The 17,990-nt window shown below is 28.5% G+C and overlaps 1 protein-coding gene and 3 long non-coding RNA genes across 5 annotated transcripts in view; 2 read left to right on the top strand and 2 right to left on the bottom strand.

Moving 5' to 3' along the window:
• Nucleotides 1-2,528, top strand: part of LOC135140723 (uncharacterized) — a 134,201-nt gene extending 131,673 nt beyond the window's left edge. Inside the window, exon 3 of the long non-coding RNA XR_010282289.1 lies at nt 2,519-2,528. This is a non-coding gene — a long non-coding RNA (uncharacterized LOC135140723). The remainder of the gene's footprint in view (nt 1-2,518) is intronic.
• On the bottom strand, nt 82-388 carry LOC135140573 (uncharacterized). Its single transcript, XR_010282264.1, has 3 exons — nt 355-388; nt 218-296; nt 82-157 (listed from the first exon to the last, which is right to left on the bottom strand). It is a non-coding gene; the product is annotated as an uncharacterized LOC135140573 (long non-coding RNA).
• A 5,078-nt stretch (nt 2,529-7,606) lies between the features above and the next one.
• Nucleotides 7,607-7,951, top strand: LOC135140520 (uncharacterized). 2 transcript variants are annotated; one of them, XR_010282259.1, is made up of 3 exons: nt 7,607-7,679; nt 7,738-7,813; nt 7,876-7,951. It is a non-coding gene; the product is annotated as an uncharacterized LOC135140520 (long non-coding RNA). The 2 variants fall into 2 exon arrangements; XR_010282258.1 differs by having other exon boundaries at nt 7,858-7,944.
• A 4,378-nt stretch (nt 7,952-12,329) lies between these two features.
• LOC135140721 (cytochrome P450 4C1-like) lies at nt 12,330-14,292 on the bottom strand. Its single transcript, XM_064071383.1, has 8 exons — nt 14,209-14,292; nt 13,964-14,095; nt 13,710-13,910; nt 13,478-13,663; nt 13,360-13,426; nt 13,049-13,310; nt 12,766-13,003; nt 12,330-12,715 (listed from the first exon to the last, which is right to left on the bottom strand). Exons 1-8 carry the CDS (start codon nt 14,249-14,251, stop codon nt 12,366-12,368), a joined length of 1,479 nt encoding a protein of 492 aa, XP_063927453.1. The 5' UTR covers nt 14,252-14,292; the 3' UTR covers nt 12,330-12,365.
• Between the last annotated feature and the right edge of the window lie 3,698 nt (nt 14,293-17,990).

Genomic DNA, 17,990 nt, shown 5'->3' with positions numbered 1-17,990 from the left:
ATAGATTGAGAGTGGGGCCTTGAGGTACTTAGTTTTTAATTTCACGAGAAGTCGTTTTTTTTTGTTATTTTTTTATTGCGAGTGCATTACAAAGTGCTATCTAGAACTATTTCCAGAAAATCGCAATGTGTGTGGTGCTCTTCTTCTTGATACAGTCCTGAAAAATTAACGTTTTCGAATTTTTTCTAAATAGTTTAAATTTATTGTAAAAACTTACAATAACTCTGTGGGAGTTCGCTCTCTGCTGCGGCCATTGTGACTAAAGCAACGGCCCAAAAGGCGACGAAGGCGGCGGTCTGTGTATAACAAAAATTTAAAAAATTTACTTCAATTATAGACCTAATGATAACTCACCTTTAATTGTTGAAGCATGTTTTAGGGAGATGTTCTAAAACTGTGGCGGAGGAGAATTTCCATTCCCCTTTTATACCTTTCAGGAATGAGTCATTTTTCCTTAATTACAAAAATTAGAATTTCATGGCGTTTTCCTGCGCAGTTATGCAGGTAATAGTTTTTTTATTGAAAAGATATTTAAAATTGTTAATCTGTATGCAAATAACTAAGATAAAATGTGAAAATAAATAAAAAAATCTGATACGACGTTTCAAAAGTGAAGCGAATGGCGCAGCTATTAGTTCTTAAATGATGAGAATAAATGGGGAATCAAAAAGTCGAAAAATCGAAACATAGAAGATTAAAAAACTGAGAAATATTGAAAAATCAAAACAGAAATGGAAAGATCAAAAATTAAAAAAATGAAAAATCAAGAAATTCAGAATTCGGAAAATCGGAAAACGGAAAAATCGAAAAATACAGAAAGCCAGAAATTGAAAAACTGAAAAGTTAGGATCCAAAAACCAAATAATTAAATGATCCGAAAAATTAAAAATCGAAAAATCGAAAAACTAATAAATGAAAAAAACCATGAATTCGGGAAACAGAAAACTCGTGAAACTGAATAACCGAGAATTTTTACTCGATTGCCCGAATTCTAGATTTTTCAGTTTTTTTGATTTTAGAATTTGCCGATTATTAGATTTTTCAGTTTTTCTAGTCCTGAATTTCTCGATTTTTCGATTATTCGATTTCTCGATTTTTTGATGTTTCGACTTTTTGATGTTTCACTTTCCAATTTCAACATTTTTAGACTTTCCGACTTTTCGATAATGTGTTTTCGAATTTCTGATTTTTTATTTTTTATTATTATTACATTTTTCAGTTCTTGGATTTCCCGATTTTTCAATTTTGCGTTTTTCCAATTTTTCAATTTGTGGATTTCGTTACAATTTTCCGATTTCTGGATTCACGATTTTTTAATTTTTCAGTTTTCGATTTTTCAATTTTTCGAATTTTGGATTTCCCGAATTTTCGATCAATCAATTTTTTGATTTTTTGACTTTTCAGTTTTTATTAGATTTTTTAATTTTTCAGCTTTCTGTTGATGAAAATTTTTAGATGTTTCGATTTTTCTTTCGTTTTCTTGTATTTTCGGTTTTTGATATTTTAGTTTTTCAATTTTTAGATTTTTCGAATTTTAGATTTTTCTGTTTGATCTTTCAATTTTTCGGATTTTCAAGTTTCAATTTCCGCCTTTTAATTTCTGGCTTTCTCGATTTTTCAGTCTTTCCTTTCTCCGATTTTCCTATTTTTTAATTTTGCCATTTTTCAATTTTTCAAATTTTGGCTTTCTCGAGTTTTCGATTGTTCAATGTCTTCAGTTTTTGGAGTTCTTGATTTTTTCATTTTTGATTTTTCAATATTTCGACTTTTTAATTTCTCATTTATTCTCACTATTTAAAAATCAATATCTTCGCCATTTTTAAAGATGGAGGTGTGGAATTTTTGACAAAACTGTTAGTGTCTTGTTTTAATATATGTACCTATATAAACGAAAAACAGATAAATTAAGAATCAGTTTACTTTTGAAACTTCTTATCAGTGTTTTTATTTTTTATTTTAACATTTTCTCCTAGCTGTTTGCATACATATTAACAATTTTAAATATATTTTCCATAAAAAAAACATTATCTGCCAAAGTACCTACGAAAAGTGGCACAAAAATTCTAATTTTTGCACTTAAAAAGAAGTTGTTGAATACCATCCTTCAACATGCTTCAACAATCAAAGGTGACTTATTATTAACTCTATAATAATTGTGGTAAATTTTTTAAACTTTGTATACATATACAGGGTACAGTTTTCGTCGCCCTTTGGGCCGCTACTTTCGTCTTAATGGCAGCAGCGCGCAGTAGCCAAAGCGCTTGTATGTTTTTAAAATAAATTTCGATTATTTAATATTTACGTTTAAAAAACGTTAATTTTTCAGAAGGAGTGGCAAGAAGGTGACCACCAGATTGGAAATGGTTATAAGTAGCACTTTCGAATGCACTTGCAATAAAAAAATAAAATAAATGAGCTTTTTACGTTTTCGTTTGTTTTTGTTCGGTACGATAATTGTTATGAATATTCTTGTAAGTTTTCAGTAAAGTTTTGTATTTGAAAAACGTAAATTTTTTAGAACTGTGTCAACGAGATTCACTGGAAGTAATTAGTTATAGCACTAGTTATAGTTTTTTCATTTTTCGAATTGTTCGATTTTTCAATTTTTTGTTTCCTGGATTTCTCGATCTTTTGATTTTTTACTTTTTAGATTTTTGATTTCTCGACTTTTCGATGTTTCAATTGCTCGAATTCTCAAATTTGGATTTTTAAATTTTTTCATTTTTCGATTTTTCGATTTCTCGGTTTTCAATTTCATGATTTCTCAGTTTCTCTATTTTTGGATGTTTGACTTTTCGAATTTTTAACGTCTGCTTTTTTGATTTTTTTGTATTATTATTATTTTTCCACTATTCGATTTTTCGATTTTTTAATTTTTCCATTTCCCAATTTTTCGATTTCTGCATTTCACTTCAATATTCCAATTTCTCGATTTCTTCACTTTCAAATTTTGCCATTTTTTGATTTTTCGAATTTTCGAGTTTTCATTTTCACAGTTTCCAGATTATTCGGATTCTTTCGTTTTTTGGAATTTTAGATTTTTCTATTTTTCGATTTCTCTGTTTGTGGGTATTTCAATTTCTCAGTTTTACAAATTTTCAATTTTTCGAAAGCACGGTTTTTCGATTTTTCAATTTCTGGATTTTTTAGTTTCTACATTTTTTAATTTTTCAACTTTTGGATGAAAATTTTTTGATGTTATTATTTTTCGATTTCTGGATTGCTAGAATTTTTCAGTTTTTCGATTTCTTTTTGATTTTAGGATTTGTCGATTTTTTATTTTCCAATGTTTCGAATTCTCAATTTCTCGGTTTTTCAATGTTTCGGGTACTAAATTTTTCGATTTTTCGATATTTCGACTGTTTATGTCTCTATTTCTCGAATTCTCGATTTTTTGGTTTTTCGATTTTTCGTTTTAAGATTTCTAGTTCTTTGAAAATTTCGATTTTTCGTTTTTGGATTTTTTGAAATTTCTATTTTTCGATTTCTCAATTCTTCAATTTCCGGATTTCTCAATTTTGCGATACCAGGATTTCCCTATTTATCAATTTTTCGATTTTCAAATTTATCAATTTTCGCGACTTTTAATTTCTCCATTTTTCCGTTTTCCGATTTTTCGATTTATTAATTTTCCCATTTTTCAATTTTTCGATTTTTGGATTTCGCTTCTATTTTCCGATTCCTGGATTTCCCGATTTTTCAATTTCTCCAGTTTGCAACTTTTCAGTTTTTCGAATTCTGGGTTTCTCGATTTTTCAATTTCCTGATTTTTGATTTTTAGTTTTCAGACATTTTAATTTTTCAACTTTTCAATGTTCAGTTTTGCGATTTTTTTTTAATTTAGTATTTGTCGATTTTTTATTTTTCAGTGTTTCAATTTTTCAATTTCGTGGTTTTGCAATTTTTCGATTTCTCAAATTCTCGATTTTTAAGTTTTTCGATTTTTTGTTTTTCGATCTCTCGATCTTTGGATATTTCGGTTTTTCAATTTTTCATTCCTATTTCCGATTTCTCTAGTTCGAGATGAAAATTTTTTGATGTTTCGATTTTTTGATTTCTCGATTGATCGAATTCTGGATTTTTCGATCTTTTAGGTTTTCGATATTTTTGATTTTATAATTTGTCGATTTTTTTATTTTCCAAAATTTCCATTTCTCCATTTTAGAATATTCAATTTCTCGATTTTTCGATGTTTCGACTTATTGATGTTTCGATTTTCGGAATTCTCGATTTTTCGGTTTTTGTTTTTAGATTTCTCGATCTTTGAATATTTTGATTTTTCGAATTTTCGGTTTTTAGACTTTTCAGTTTCACGAGTTTTTCACTTTCCAATTTTCCCATTTTTAGATTTTTCGAATTTTTGATTTCTGGATTCAAGATTTTTCAATTTTTCGTTTTTTCAAAATTTCAATTTCCACTTTTCTTGACTTTTCAATGTTTCAATATTCGACTTTTTGATTTCTCGATTTTTTTTTGTATTTACAATTTTTGATTTTTCTATTTTTGGATTTCTTTACTTATCGACTTTTCCATTTTTCAATTTTTGGATTTCTAGATTTATCGATTTTTCAATTTCCTGATTTTTGATTTTTAGTTTTCAGACATTTTAATTTTTCAACTTTTCAATGTTCAGTTTTGCGATTTTTTTTTAATTTAGTATTTGTCGATTTTTTATTTTTCAGTGTTTCAATTTTTCAATTTCGTGGTTTTGCAATTTTTCGATTTCTCAAATTCTCGATTTTTAAGTTTTTCGATTTTTTGTTTTTCGATCTCTCGATCTTTGGATATTTCGGTTTTTCAATTTTTCATTCCTATTTCCGATTTCTCTAGTTCGAGATGAAAATTTTTTGATGTTTCGATTTTTTGATTTCTCGATTGATCGAATTCTGGATTTTTCGATCTTTTAGGTTTTCGATATTTTTGATTTTATAATTTGTCGATTTTTTTATTTTCCAAAATTTCCATTTCTCCATTTTAGAATATTCAATTTCTCGATTTTTCGATGTTTCGACTTATTGATGTTTCGATTTTCGGAATTCTCGATTTTTCGGTTTTTGTTTTTAGATTTCTCGATCTTTGAATATTTTGATTTTTCGAATTTTCGGTTTTTAGACTTTTCAGTTTCACGAGTTTTTCACTTTCCAATTTTCCCATTTTTAGATTTTTCGAATTTTTGATTTCTGGATTCAAGATTTTTCAATTTTTCGTTTTTTCAAAATTTCAATTTCCACTTTTCTTGACTTTTCAATGTTTCAATATTCGACTTTTTGATTTCTCGATTTTTTTTTGTATTTACAATTTTTGATTTTTCTATTTTTGGATTTCTTTACTTATCGACTTTTCCATTTTTCAATTTTTGGATTTCTAGATTTATCGATTTTTCAATTTTTCAACTTTTCCATTTTTCAATTTTTCGATTTCTGGATTTCTCCATTGTTCAATTTTTCAGTTTTTCAAATTTTGGAATTCTCGATTTTTCGATTATTATATCTTGATTTTTTATTTTTAAATTCTTAGACTTTTTTATTTTTCGACTCTCCGGTATCTCGAGTTTCAGTTTTAGAATTTTCAATTTCAGGATTTCTTAACTTTCTAATTTTTCATTTTTCTTGATTTTTGATTTTTCAGTTTTTAGACTTTTTAATACTTCGACTTCAAGATTTGTAGATTTTTCGAATTTTCGATTTTTCATTTTTACAATTATTTAATTTTTGGTTTCTGGATTCCGATTATGCACTTTCTCAATTTCCGCATTTCTTGACTTTTCCATTTTTCAAATATTACACTTTTTGACTTTTTGATTTTTTTGTTTCTCGATTTCCGAATTTTTCAATTTTTCAATTCTTCGACTTCGGGATTTTCCTTCAATTTTCCGATTTCTGGATTTCTCGATTTGTCTATTATTCAATTTCTTGATTTTTGATTTTTCAGTTTTTCGATGTTGTAGATTTTAGGATTTGCCGATTTTTTGACTTTTCAGATTTTCAATTTTTGGATTTCTTGATTTTTTAATTACTCTATTTCTTGATTTTTCAGTTTCTCAATTTTTCGATTTCTCTATTTTGATTTTTTTTCACTTTCCGACTTTTCGATGAAAATTTTTTGATGCTCGATTTTTCAATTTCTCGATTTTCCAGTACTTGGAGTCCTGAATTTTTCAATTATTCATTTTCACGAATTTTTGAAGTTTCGACTTTTCGATTTTCAGTTTTTTTTTTCATTTTCCAGTGTTTTTGTTTTTAGATTTTTCGAATTATCGATATTTCATTTCTACAATAATTATTCGACTTCGGTTTGTGAATTCCTGATTTTTCAATTTTCGATTTTCCCCTTTTTCAATTTCTGGATTTCTCGATTTTTCGATTATTTCTTGATTTTTTATTTTTAAATTTTTCGGCTTTCCGATTTCTCGATTTTTCAGTTTTAGATTTTTTAATTTCACAATTTCCTAACTTTACAATGTTTTCATTTTTCTTGACTTTTGATTTTTCTGACTTTCTAATACTTCCACTTTAAGATTTCTCGCCTTTTCGATGAAAATTTTTCGATTTTTCTTATTTTCAATTTTTCATTTTTACAATTTTTTAATTTTTGGTTTTTGGATCCTGATTATGCAATTTCTCAATTTCCGCATTTCTTGACTTTTCCATTTTTCAAATATTACACTTTTTGACTTTTTGATTTTTTTGTTTCTCGATTTCCGAATTTTTCAATTTTTCAATTCTTCGACTTCGGGATTTTCCTTCAATTTTCCGATTTCTGGATTTCTCCAATTGTCTATTATTCAATTTCTCACTTTTTGATTTTTCAGTTTTTCAATTTTGTTGATTTTAGCATTTGCGGATTTTTTGAGTTTACAGATTTTCAATTTCTGGATTTCTTGATTTTTTTATTACTCTATTTCTTGATTTTTCAGTTTCTCAACTTTTCGATTTCCCTATTTTGATTTTTTTTCACTTTCCGGCTTTTCGATGAAAATTTTTTGATGCTTGGATTTTTTTTCTCGGTTGCTCGAATTCTAGATTTTTCAGTATTTCAATTTTTCAATTTCCCGATTTTCCAATTTTTCGAGTCCTCGATTTTTCGATTTTTAAATTTCTCGAATTTTCGATTTTTCATTTCTACAATAATTATTCCATTTTTCGGTTTTTAGATCCCAGATTTTTCAATTTTCGATTTTCCAATTTTTCAATTTCTGAATTTCTCAATTTTTCAATTCAATCCCTTGACTTTTCAATTTTTCGGCTTTGTAGATTTTAGAATTTCTCAGTTTTTTGATTTTTCATTTATTCTCATCATTTAAAAATTAATAGCTTCGCCATTTTTAAAGATCGACGTCTGGAATTTTTGATAAAAATTTTTTAGTTTTCTTGCTTTAATATATGTATATAAATAAAAAAAACAGATAAATTAAGCATCGCTTTACTTTTGAACTATCTTATCATCGTTTTTATTTGTTTTTACAGTTTTCTTAGTTTTTGCATACATATTAACAATTTTCAATACCATTTCCATAAAAAAACTATTACTTGCGTAAGTGCGCAAGGAAAACGCCATGAAATTCTAATTTTTGTAATTAAGAAAAAATTAGTCAGTCCTGAGAGGTATAAAAGGGGCCGAAAATTCTCCTTCGACACAGTTTTTGAACATCTTCCTACACCATGCTTCAACGATTAAAGGTGAGTTATTATTTGCCATACAATTATACTAAACTTTTGACACTTTCGTTATATACAGGCCGTTGCTTTCGTCGCCTTTTGGGCCAGCACTCTCATTATAATGGCCACAGGTACGCGCAGAGCCTACGACATTTGTAAGTTGTCACAATAAATATCGATTATTTTAAAAAAAATCCAGAACGACTATATTTTTCAGAAGGACTGTGTCAAAGAGATGACCAAACATCACATTCACTGGAAATAGTTCTAGATAGCACTTTGTAATGCACTCGTAATAAAAAAATTACAAAAAAATGACTTCTCGTCAAATTAAAAACAAAGTACCTCAAGGCTCCACTCTCAATCTATACATCTTGAAACAATTCCGCAACGATCATTAAAAAAATAATCTGTGTGTATTTTGACACAATAAAAGTAAACATACAATGAACACCCAAACCAAAAATTTCTCTTTATTGGTTCTTTCTTATCTCAAAAGACGTTTTAAAACCATCACGAGCAATCGAGAAATCAAAAAATTGAAACATCAACAAATTTTCATAGAAAAATCGAGAAATCGGAAAGTCGAAAATTTGAAAAATCGAAAACTGAAAAATTGAAAAATCGAGAAATCCAGAAATCAGAAAATTGAAGCGAAATCCAGAAATCGAAAAACTGAAAATAGAGATATTAAAAAAATCGAAAAATCGGGAAACGAAAAAATCGAAACATTGAGACAGCCAGAAATCGAAAAATTGAAAAATCGAAAAATAGAAAATTGAAAACTCTAAAAACAACAAACTCGGAAAATCAAAAAAGGAAGTCAAGAAATGCGAAAACTGAAAAATTGCAAAATGGGAATCCAGAAAACAAAAAATTGAATAATTGGAAAGTAAGGAAATGCAGAAATTCAAAAGTTCAAAAACAGAAAAATCGAAAATTCAAGAAATTTTGTAATCGAAAAATTGAAAAATTGAGAAATTGAAAAATTGAAATATAGAAAAATCAAAAAATGTACAAACCTTAAAATCCAATACATCGAATAACCGAAAAATCGACAAATCGAGAATTCGGGCAATCGAGAAATCCAAACATGAAAAGTTTTCGTCGAAAAGTCGGGAAATCGGAAAAATCGAAAAATCGAGGAAGCCAAAAATTTAAACATTAAAGATCGAAAAATTGAAAATTCGAGAAATTAGGAAATGCAAAAATTGAAAAATTGAAAAATCGACAAATAGAGAAATCGAAAAAAGAAAAATCGAAAAATCAAAAAGTGAAATAACTGAAAAATCGAAAATTCAAGAAACGCGGGAATTGAATAATTGAAAAACCCAGAGATTGAAAAATCAGTAGAAAAATTGAATAATTGTAAAAATAAACAAGCGAAAATTCGAAAGTTCGAAAAATGGGAAACTTGAATATGAAAAATCAAAATATCGGAAAATCGCAAAATCTAAAAACGAAAAATTGAAAATTGGAAAAATCGAAACATCAAAAATTCGAAACATCGAAAAATCGAGAAATTCAGGACTCGAAAAACTTAAAAATCGAAATTTTGAAAAATCAAACATATCTACAAATTCTACAATAAAAAAAAAACAAAAATCTGAAAAATCGAAATATGCAGGAATCGAAAAATTGAAAAATCGAGACATTTGGAAATCCGAAAATGGAGAAATCGATAATTAGAAAATTCGGAAATCAAAAAGTAGAGAAACCGAACTATGGAAAAGTCAACAAACTGAGAAATCGAAAAGTCGAAATATCGAAAAATCAAAATCGAGAAATTGAAAGTTCAAAAAATTTTCTGAAAAAATCGAGAAATCGAAAAGTCGAAAATTTGAAAAATCGAAAACTGAAAAATTGAAAAATCGAGAAATCTAGAAATCAGAAAATTGAAGCGAAATCCAGAAATCGGAAAACTGAAAAATAGAGAAATTAAAAAAATTGAAAAAACGGGAAACAAAAAAATCGAAAAAAAATGGAAAAATCGAAAAATAGAAAAATTGAAAATTCTAAAAACAAAAAAATCGAAAAATCAAAAAAGGAAGTCAAGAAATGCGAAAACTGAAAAATTGCAAAATCGGAATCCAGAAAACAAAAAATTGAATAATTGGAAAGTAAGGAAATCCAGAAATTCAAAAGTTCAAAAACCGAAAAATCGAAAATTCAAGAAATTTTGTAATCGAAAAATTGAAAAATTGAGAAATTGAAAAATTGAAATATAGAAAAATCAAAAAATGTACTAACCTTAAAATCCAATACATCGAATAACTGAAAAATCGACAAATCGAGAATTCGGGCAATCGAGAAATCCAAACATGAAAAGTTTTCCTCGAAAAGTCGGGAAATCGGAAAAATCGAAAAATCGAGGAAGCCAAAAATTTAAACATTAAAGAATCGAAAAATTGATAAATTCGAGAAATTCGGAAATGCAAAAATTGAAAAATAGAGAAATCGACAAATAGAGAAATCGAAAAAGAAAAATCGAAAAATCTGAAAACAAAAAAATCGAAAAATCAAAAAGTGAAATAACTGAAAAATCGAAAATTCAAAAAACGCGGAAATTGAATAATTGAAAAACCCAAAGATTGAAAAATCAGTAGAAAAATTGAATAATTGTAAAAATAAACAAGCGAAAATTCGAAAGTTCGAAAAATGGGAAACTTGAATATGAAAAATCAAAATATCGGAAAATCGAGAAATCTAAAAACGAAAAATCGAAAATTGGAAAAATCGAAATATCCAGGAATCGAAAAATTGAAAAATCGAGACATTTGGAAATCCGAAAATAGAGAAATCGATAATTAGAAAATTCGGAAATCAAAAAGTAGAGAAACCGAACTATGGAAAAGTCAACAAACTGAGAAATCGAAAAGTCAAAATATCGAAAAATCAAAATCGAGAAATTGAAAGATCAAAAAATTTTCATGAAAAAATCGAGAAATCGAAAAGTCGAAAATTTGAAAAATCGAAAACTGAAAAACTGAAAAATCGAGAAATCCAGAAATCAGGAAACTGAAGTGAAATCCAGGAATCGGAAAACTGAAAAATAGAGAAATTAAAAAAATTGAAAATTCGGGAAACAAAAAAATCGAAACAATGAGACAGCCAGAAATCGAAAAATGGAAAAATCGAAAAATAGAAAAATTGAAAATTCTAAAAACAAAAAAATTTAAAAATCAAAAACGTAAGTCAAGAAATGCGAAAACTGAAAAATTGCAAAATGGGAATCCAGAAAACAAAAAATTGAATAATTGGGAAGTAAGAAAATCCAGAAATTCAAAAGTCCAAAAACCGAAAAATCGAAAATTCAAGAAATTTTGTAATCGAAAGATTGAAAAATTGAGAAATTGAAAAATTGAAATATAGAAAAATCAAAAAATGTACAAACCTTAAAATCCAGTACTTCGAAAAACAAAAACATCGAGAAATCGAAATGTGAAATATTTGAAAATTCGAAAAGTCAAGAATTGCAGAAATTGAAAATTAAAAAAAAAAAACAGGAAAATTGAATAATTGGGAATCCACAAAACGAAAATTAGAATAATTATAAAAATGAAAAATTTTTAAAATTCGAACAATCTAAAAAAGAAAAATGGAAAAACCGAAAAATCAGAAAGCAGTAATCCAGAAATTCGGAACTCGAAAAATTTGAAACTCGAAATATTGAAAAATCAAAAAATCGGCAAATTCTAAAATAAAAAAAAATATCTAACAACCGAAAAATCGAGAAAAAATTTTAAATCGCGTAATCTGGAAATCGGAATAGTGAAATGAAATCCAGAAATCAAAAGAATTTGAAAATGGAAAAATTAAAATTCGCGAAAGCAGGAAATTGAAAAATTGGAAAATCGCAAAATTAAAAAATTGGGAAATCCGGGAATCGAAAAATTGATTAATAATAATAATAATTTGAAAAAATCTAGAAATCCGTAAACTTGAAAAATCGAGAAATCCAGGAATCGGAAAACTGAAGTGACTTCCAGAAATCGAAAAATTGGAAATTGGGATAATAAAAAATCGAAAAATTGGAAAACGGAAACAATAAAAAATCGAGAAGACCAGAAATTGAAAAATCAAGAAACAAAAAAATTGAAAAATCAAAAGGTGAAATATTTGAGAAAGTCAAGAATTGCGGAAATTGAAAATTTGAAAAACCGCAAAATTGCAAAATAGGAATCCAGAAAGCAAAAAATTCAATAATCGAAAATCGAAAATTCTAAAAACGAAGAAACAGGAAAATGAAAAAAATCGATAAATCTAAAAACTGGAAAATCGAAAAATCGAGAAATTGAATAGAATTATTGAAAAATCAAAAATCCACAAATCCTAGAATCAAAACAATCGAAAAACTGAGAGTTCGTGCAAGCGGGAAACCGGAAAATCGAAACATCAAAAAATTTTCATCGAAAAGTCGAAAATCGGAAACTCGAATAATTAAAAAAGTCTAAAAGTGAAAAGTTAAGAAAAATTCAAAAATCGAAAACTGAAAATTTGAAAAATCGCAAAATCAAAAAATTGGAAAATCCAGGACTATCCAAAAATTGAATAATAATAATAATAATACTCTTAAAAATCGAAAATCGAAATACAGAAGAGTAAAAATTATTACAATTCCGTAACGATCATTAAAAAATTAATCTGTGTGTATTTTGACACAATAAAAGTAAACATACAATGAACACCCAAACCAAAAATTTCTCTTTATTGGTTCTTTCTTATCTCAAAATAAGTTTTAAAACCATCACGTGGTCTCAAAACAACTTTAGTCCTCAACTTAACCTCGTCGACCGTTTTGTACTCAGTACGAAATTTAAATTTTCTGATAAGAGTGGCAACGATGGTTTTCAAGGACATCATGGCGTACTTCTGACCGATGCAATTCATAGGTCCTGCAGAGAACGGTATGTAGGTAAAAGGATGTCGGTTGGTACTTCTCTCTGGTGAAAACCTATCCGGGTCGAATTTGAGAGGGTCCGGCCAGTATTCGGTACTTCTATGAACGTGGAGTACCCCCAGCATAACAACCGAGCCCTTTGGAAGCGTTATGTTCTCTGAAAAAGTAATTTATTTAGTACTGAGAAGGTTAAGCATCTGGTACAACCATCAAGAGGTAAATCTTCTTGTACGTCTCTTGCCATAAAGATATTCGGAGGGAACAACCTCATGGTTTCTTTAATCACCAACTCTGTATATTTAAGAGAAGGTAAATCCTGAAAGTCCGGAATTTTTTCAGGACCCAAAACGCGAAGTACTTCTTCGTCAACTTGGTCCTGAATGTCAGGATGCAACGCCAACGTGGTAATAACAAAACAAGTGACAACGGCCGTTGTATCGAATGCCTACGAAGATAAATGAGAAGAAGAAGACTCTGAAATTGTATTTACAGCAGCTACGAAAGTTTTAATTTCGTCTACAATCTCGTCTGTTGTTATTTCGGTACCACTAGAAGACAAATCAAGCAAATAATCCAGCAAAACTGGAAACTCAGATTTGTCGCTTTTTTCCTTGTTTTTGATAGCTTCTGCTACAAATTGGTTGCACTTCGTTAGAAGTACCTGGGTTTCTTTGTGCAACCTCGTACGTTTATAAATGAAGTCGTGGTGGTACCAAAAGTTGTACAGTCGATGGAGCATCGTTTCCAGGATCCTGTGGGACTGTCTAGCTAGATGAATTTAAAACGAAAGATAGTACTAACGTGTCTGTCCATTCTACCACTTCTGATTCACCGTCTTGTGCATTGACCTGAACACCTATTATGGTTTCTGAAACGACTAAAATAGTACCTGATTTTTGCACAAGTTTCTAAGTGGTACCAAAAGCGATATCCAGCGTACATCTACTGACTATCTGTAATAAATCCACGTTTCGTCTACCGACGTACTCTTCTAACCGTTCGCCCAAAATGACAGCCCGAGTTCCAAACACTTCAACAAACCGGTCGAGGATTTTCCGATTTAAAATCGGGTTAATCATTTTGCGGTGGCGCTTCCATACAGGTCCTACAATCATTTCCTTTAACACTCGAAAAAAGAAATGATTTCATACTTGGAGCTGTGAAAAGTCCATTTCCCAAGAAATTGCGACCAACTGTTCTGAATAAGTATATTCTGGAATTGGTGTTTGGACTTGTTAGTACTTTCTCCAAGTATAAAGGTTTGGTAATACCGCAGACCAGGATTGGACCAATCCATGCTTTTACAATGTGCGTACAACGGTCAAAATGTTTTGTAACGTTGTCAAAAATTTCTAAAAGTGGGTACTACATTAATAATAGTGACAAAAATGAATATTGGTGGTACCGTTAGCGTCGCCTGTAAAGTCGAACAGGTTACCAACAACAGGGTATCCTTTTATGCCTGGTATTTTGCTAGCGTGGCGGTAAAGGTGGCGCCTTTTCCAGTGGTAGTGGAAGTACCAAAGGAGAAGAATTGCTAGGGAGAGAAACGGTGTTTGCAAAAACGTGACGAACTTGAAAGCTAAGTCTTGATAGTTGTTTTTACTTTGTTTTAGATTATGGTAGGCGTAATCATATTGTAGTACTTACCGAGACTGGTAAACAACATGTTTTCAACTGAAAGAGTACCCATTTACTGTCGTTGTCGCTGGTTAGTTATCAACATTTTGTCCACATGTAAAGGAAAAAAATGCTTTTCCAGTATGTTAATGAAGAACGTTTGTAATGCAAAGTACCACATAATTTTTAAATTTATAGGACAATGAAACACTTTTTTGACACAGTAAAGATAAATGAAGGTTGCGAAGGTACTTGGACAAGCCTAAATTTTTGCTTTAGCTTTTACATACTAATGGAGAGTACAGAAAGCGAAATTTCCTTTTATTCTTTTTTCCTTACTCTGAGGTACTACCATTGTACTTTTTTGTAGTTTGAAATGTTATACCTGGGTATTATTTTTGATAATTTTTGAGTTATTGGTAGCAATGTCATTTCAAAGTTGACATGTTTGACACGGGCAGCTTTTGAATTGGAGACTAAAATTTTGATTTCGCACTATATAATTTTAAATTTGTTGCCAACCTGATAAAATTAGAAACATGGATAGTCACTCGGAACTTAAAAACCGAAAAATCGATAGACCTATAAAATGGAGAAATCTAAAAATGAAAAATAAAAAAAGTAAAAAACTGAAAAATCGAGAAATCGAAAAATCGGAACATCAAAATGTCGAAACGTCGAAAAATGAAGAAATTGAATAATCGTAAAAGTCAGAAATTCGGACCTCCAACAATTGAAAAGTAGAAATTTTATAAAATCAAAAAATCGACAAATCCGCAAAATTTCAAAAATTCTCGAGGAATTGAAAAATCGAAAAATCTAAACATCAAGAAAAATTGAAAAGTATAAATACCCAAAATTCAAAAACCGGGAAATTGAATAATTAAAAAATCGGAAAATTGAAGTGAAAAATTGACAAACGGGGAAATTGAAAAAAATCGAAAAATCGGAAGAAAGAAAAATTGGGAAATCCAGAAATCGGAAAAATGAGAATTCGAGAAGTCCGGAAATCCAAAAAAAAATTGAGAAATGAAAAAATCGACAAATAAAAAGTCAAAAAATCAAAAATCCAAATTCCAATAACAAAAAAATCAAAAAGTGGAATATTTGAAAAATCGAAAAGGCAAGAAATGCAGAAATTTAAAATTTGAAAAACCGAAAAATTGCAAAATCAGGAATCCAAAAGCCGAAAAATTGAATAATCCAGAAACAGTAAAAATGAAAAATCGTAAATTCGGAAAATCTAAAAATGGAAAAATCGAAAAGTGAAGAAATCGTGCAAATGAAAAATCTAAAAACTGAAAAATCGAAAAATCGATACATTTATAAAAAATAAAAATCTAAAAACGAAAAATCGAAAATTCTAGAAATCGAAACATCGAAAAATTTAGAAATTTGGAACTCCAACAATAGAAAAATCGGGAAATAGAAAAATGGGGACATTGTAAAACCAAAAAACCTACAAGTCCTCAAAATCAAAAAAATCAAAAAATTGAAATAATCGCAAAATCGAGAAATCCAGATCTCGAAAACTTGAAAAATCGTAAATTGAAAAATTAAAAAATCGAGAAATCCAGGAACAGGAAAGTTGAATGAAATCGAAGAATTGGAAAACGGAAAAATCGATAATCGAGAATTCGAACAATCAAGAAATCGAAAAATTAATGTCTAAAAATTGAAAAATCGGAATTGAGAAATGGAACATTGAAAAATTGAAAAATAATGATAATAGTAGATTTAAAAAAATCGAAAAATTACAAAACCGAAAGTAGAAAAACCGAAAGTCAAAAAATTTAAAAAAGTAAAAACAGAAAAAATCTAAACATCGAAAAATATAGAAATTGATTAATCGAAAATTAGCGAAATTCCGAACTCAAAAAAATCTAAAAAGTCAAAAATCAATAATCGAGAATTCGAGCAATCGAGAAATCAAAAAATCGAAACATCAACAAATTTTCATCGAGAAATCGGAAAGTCGAAAATTTGAAAAATCTAAAACTGAAAAATTGAAAAATCGAGAAATCCAGAAATCGGAAAATTGAAGCGAAATTCAGAAATCGAAAAATTGAAAAATCGAAAAGTAGAAAAATTGAAAACTCTAATTAGAACAACAAAATCGGAAAATCAAAAAAGGAAATCAAGAAATGCGAAAACTGAAAAATTGCAAAATGGGAATCCAGAAAACAAACAATTGAGTAATTTGAAAGTAAGGAAATCCAGAAATTCAAAAGTCAAAAAGGGAAAAATCGAAAATTCAAGAAATTTTGTAATCGAAAAATTGAAAAATTGAGAAATTGAAAAATTGAAATATAGAGAAATCAAAAAATTGAAATATAGAGAAATCAAAAAATGTACAAACCTTAAAATCCAATACATCGAATAACTGAAAAATCGACAAATCAAGAATTCGGGCAATCGAGAAATCGAAAAATCCAAACCTGAAAAGTTTTCGTCGAAAAGTCGGGAAATCGGAAAAATCGAAAAATCGAGGAAGCCAAAAATTTAAACATTAAAGAATCGAAAAATTGAAAAATCGACAAATAGAGAAATCGAAAAAAGAAAAATCGAAAAATCAAAAAGTGAAATAACTGAAAAATCGAAAATTCAAGAAACGCAGAAATTGAATAATTGAAAAACCCAAAGATTGAAAAATCAGTAGAAAAATTGGATAATTGTAAAAATAAACAAGCGAAAATTCGAAAGTTCGAAAAATGGGAAACTTGAATATGAAAAATCAAAATATCGGAAAATCGAAAAATCTAAAAACGAAAAATTGAAAACTGGAAAAATCGAGACACCAAAAATTCGAAACATCGAAAAATCGAGAAATTCAGGACTCGAAAAACTTAAAAATCGAAATTTTGAAAAATCAAACAAATCTACAAATTCTACAATAAAAAAAAAACAAAAATCTGAAAAATCGAAATATCCAGGAATCGAAAAATTGAAAAATCGAGACATTTGGAAATCCGAAAATAGAGAAATCGATAATTAGAAAATTCGGAAATCAAAAAGTAGAGAAATCGAACTATGGAAAAGTCAACAAACTGAGAAATCGAAAAGTCGAAATATCGAAAAATCAAAATCCAGAAATCGGAAAACTGAAAAATAGAGAAATTAAAAAAAATGAAAAAACGGGAAACAAAAAAATCGAAACAATGAGACAGCCAGAAATCGAAAAATGGAAAAATCGAAAAATAGAAAAATTGAAAATTCTAAAAACACAAAAATCGAAAAATCAAAAAAGGAAGTCAAGAATTGCGAAAACTGAAAAATTGCAAAATGGGAATCCAGAAAACAAAAAATTGAATAATTGGAAAGTAAGGAAATCCAGAAATTCAAAAGTCCAAAAACCGAAAAATCGAAAACTCAAGAAATTTTGTAATCGAAAAATTGACAAATTGAGAAATTGAAAAATTGAAATATAGAAAAATCAAAAAATGTACTAACCTCAAAATCCAATACATCGAATAACTGAAAAATCGACAAATCGAGAATTCGGGCAATCGAGAAATCCTAACATGAAAAGTTTTCGTCGAAAAGTCGGGAAATCGGAAAAATCGAAAAATCGAGGAAGCCAAAAATTTAAACATTAAAGAATCGAAAAATTGAAAATTCGAGAAATTCGGAAATGCAAAAATTGAAAAATAGAGAAATCGACAAATAGAGAAATCGAAAAATGAAAAATCGAAAAATCTAAAAACAAAAAAATTGAAAAATCAAAAAGTGAAATAACTGAAAAATCGAAAATTCAAAAAACGCGGAAATTGAATAATTGAAAAACCCAAAGATTGAAAAATCAGTATAAAAAT

This window comes from Zophobas morio, unplaced genomic scaffold (assembly GCF_036711695.1).
Source record: "Zophobas morio isolate AGI-343-1 ecotype UQ-CSIRO unplaced genomic scaffold, CSIRO_AGI_Zmor_V1 ptg000040l, whole genome shotgun sequence".
In the NCBI taxonomy this organism is placed as follows: Eukaryota; Metazoa; Arthropoda; class Insecta; order Coleoptera; family Tenebrionidae; genus Zophobas; species Zophobas morio.
This window is presented reverse-complemented; position numbering and strand designations above follow the sequence as displayed.

What these genes read in the sequence shown, in the direction of transcription:
- LOC135140721 (XM_064071383.1), bottom strand. Translation starts at nt 14,251, where the DNA reads ATGGGTACTCTTTCAGTTGAAAACATGTTGTTTACCAGTCTCG. An exon ending in TACGCTGGATATCGCTTTTG is followed by an intron (nt 13,427 to 13,477) that starts GTACCACTTAGA and finishes TAGTCGTTTCAG; the next exon opens with AAACCATAATAGGTGTTCAG. An exon ending in TTAAAACTTTCGTAGCTGCT is followed by an intron (nt 13,004 to 13,048) that starts GTAAATACAATT and finishes TTATCTTCGTAG; the next exon opens with GCATTCGATACAACGGCCGT.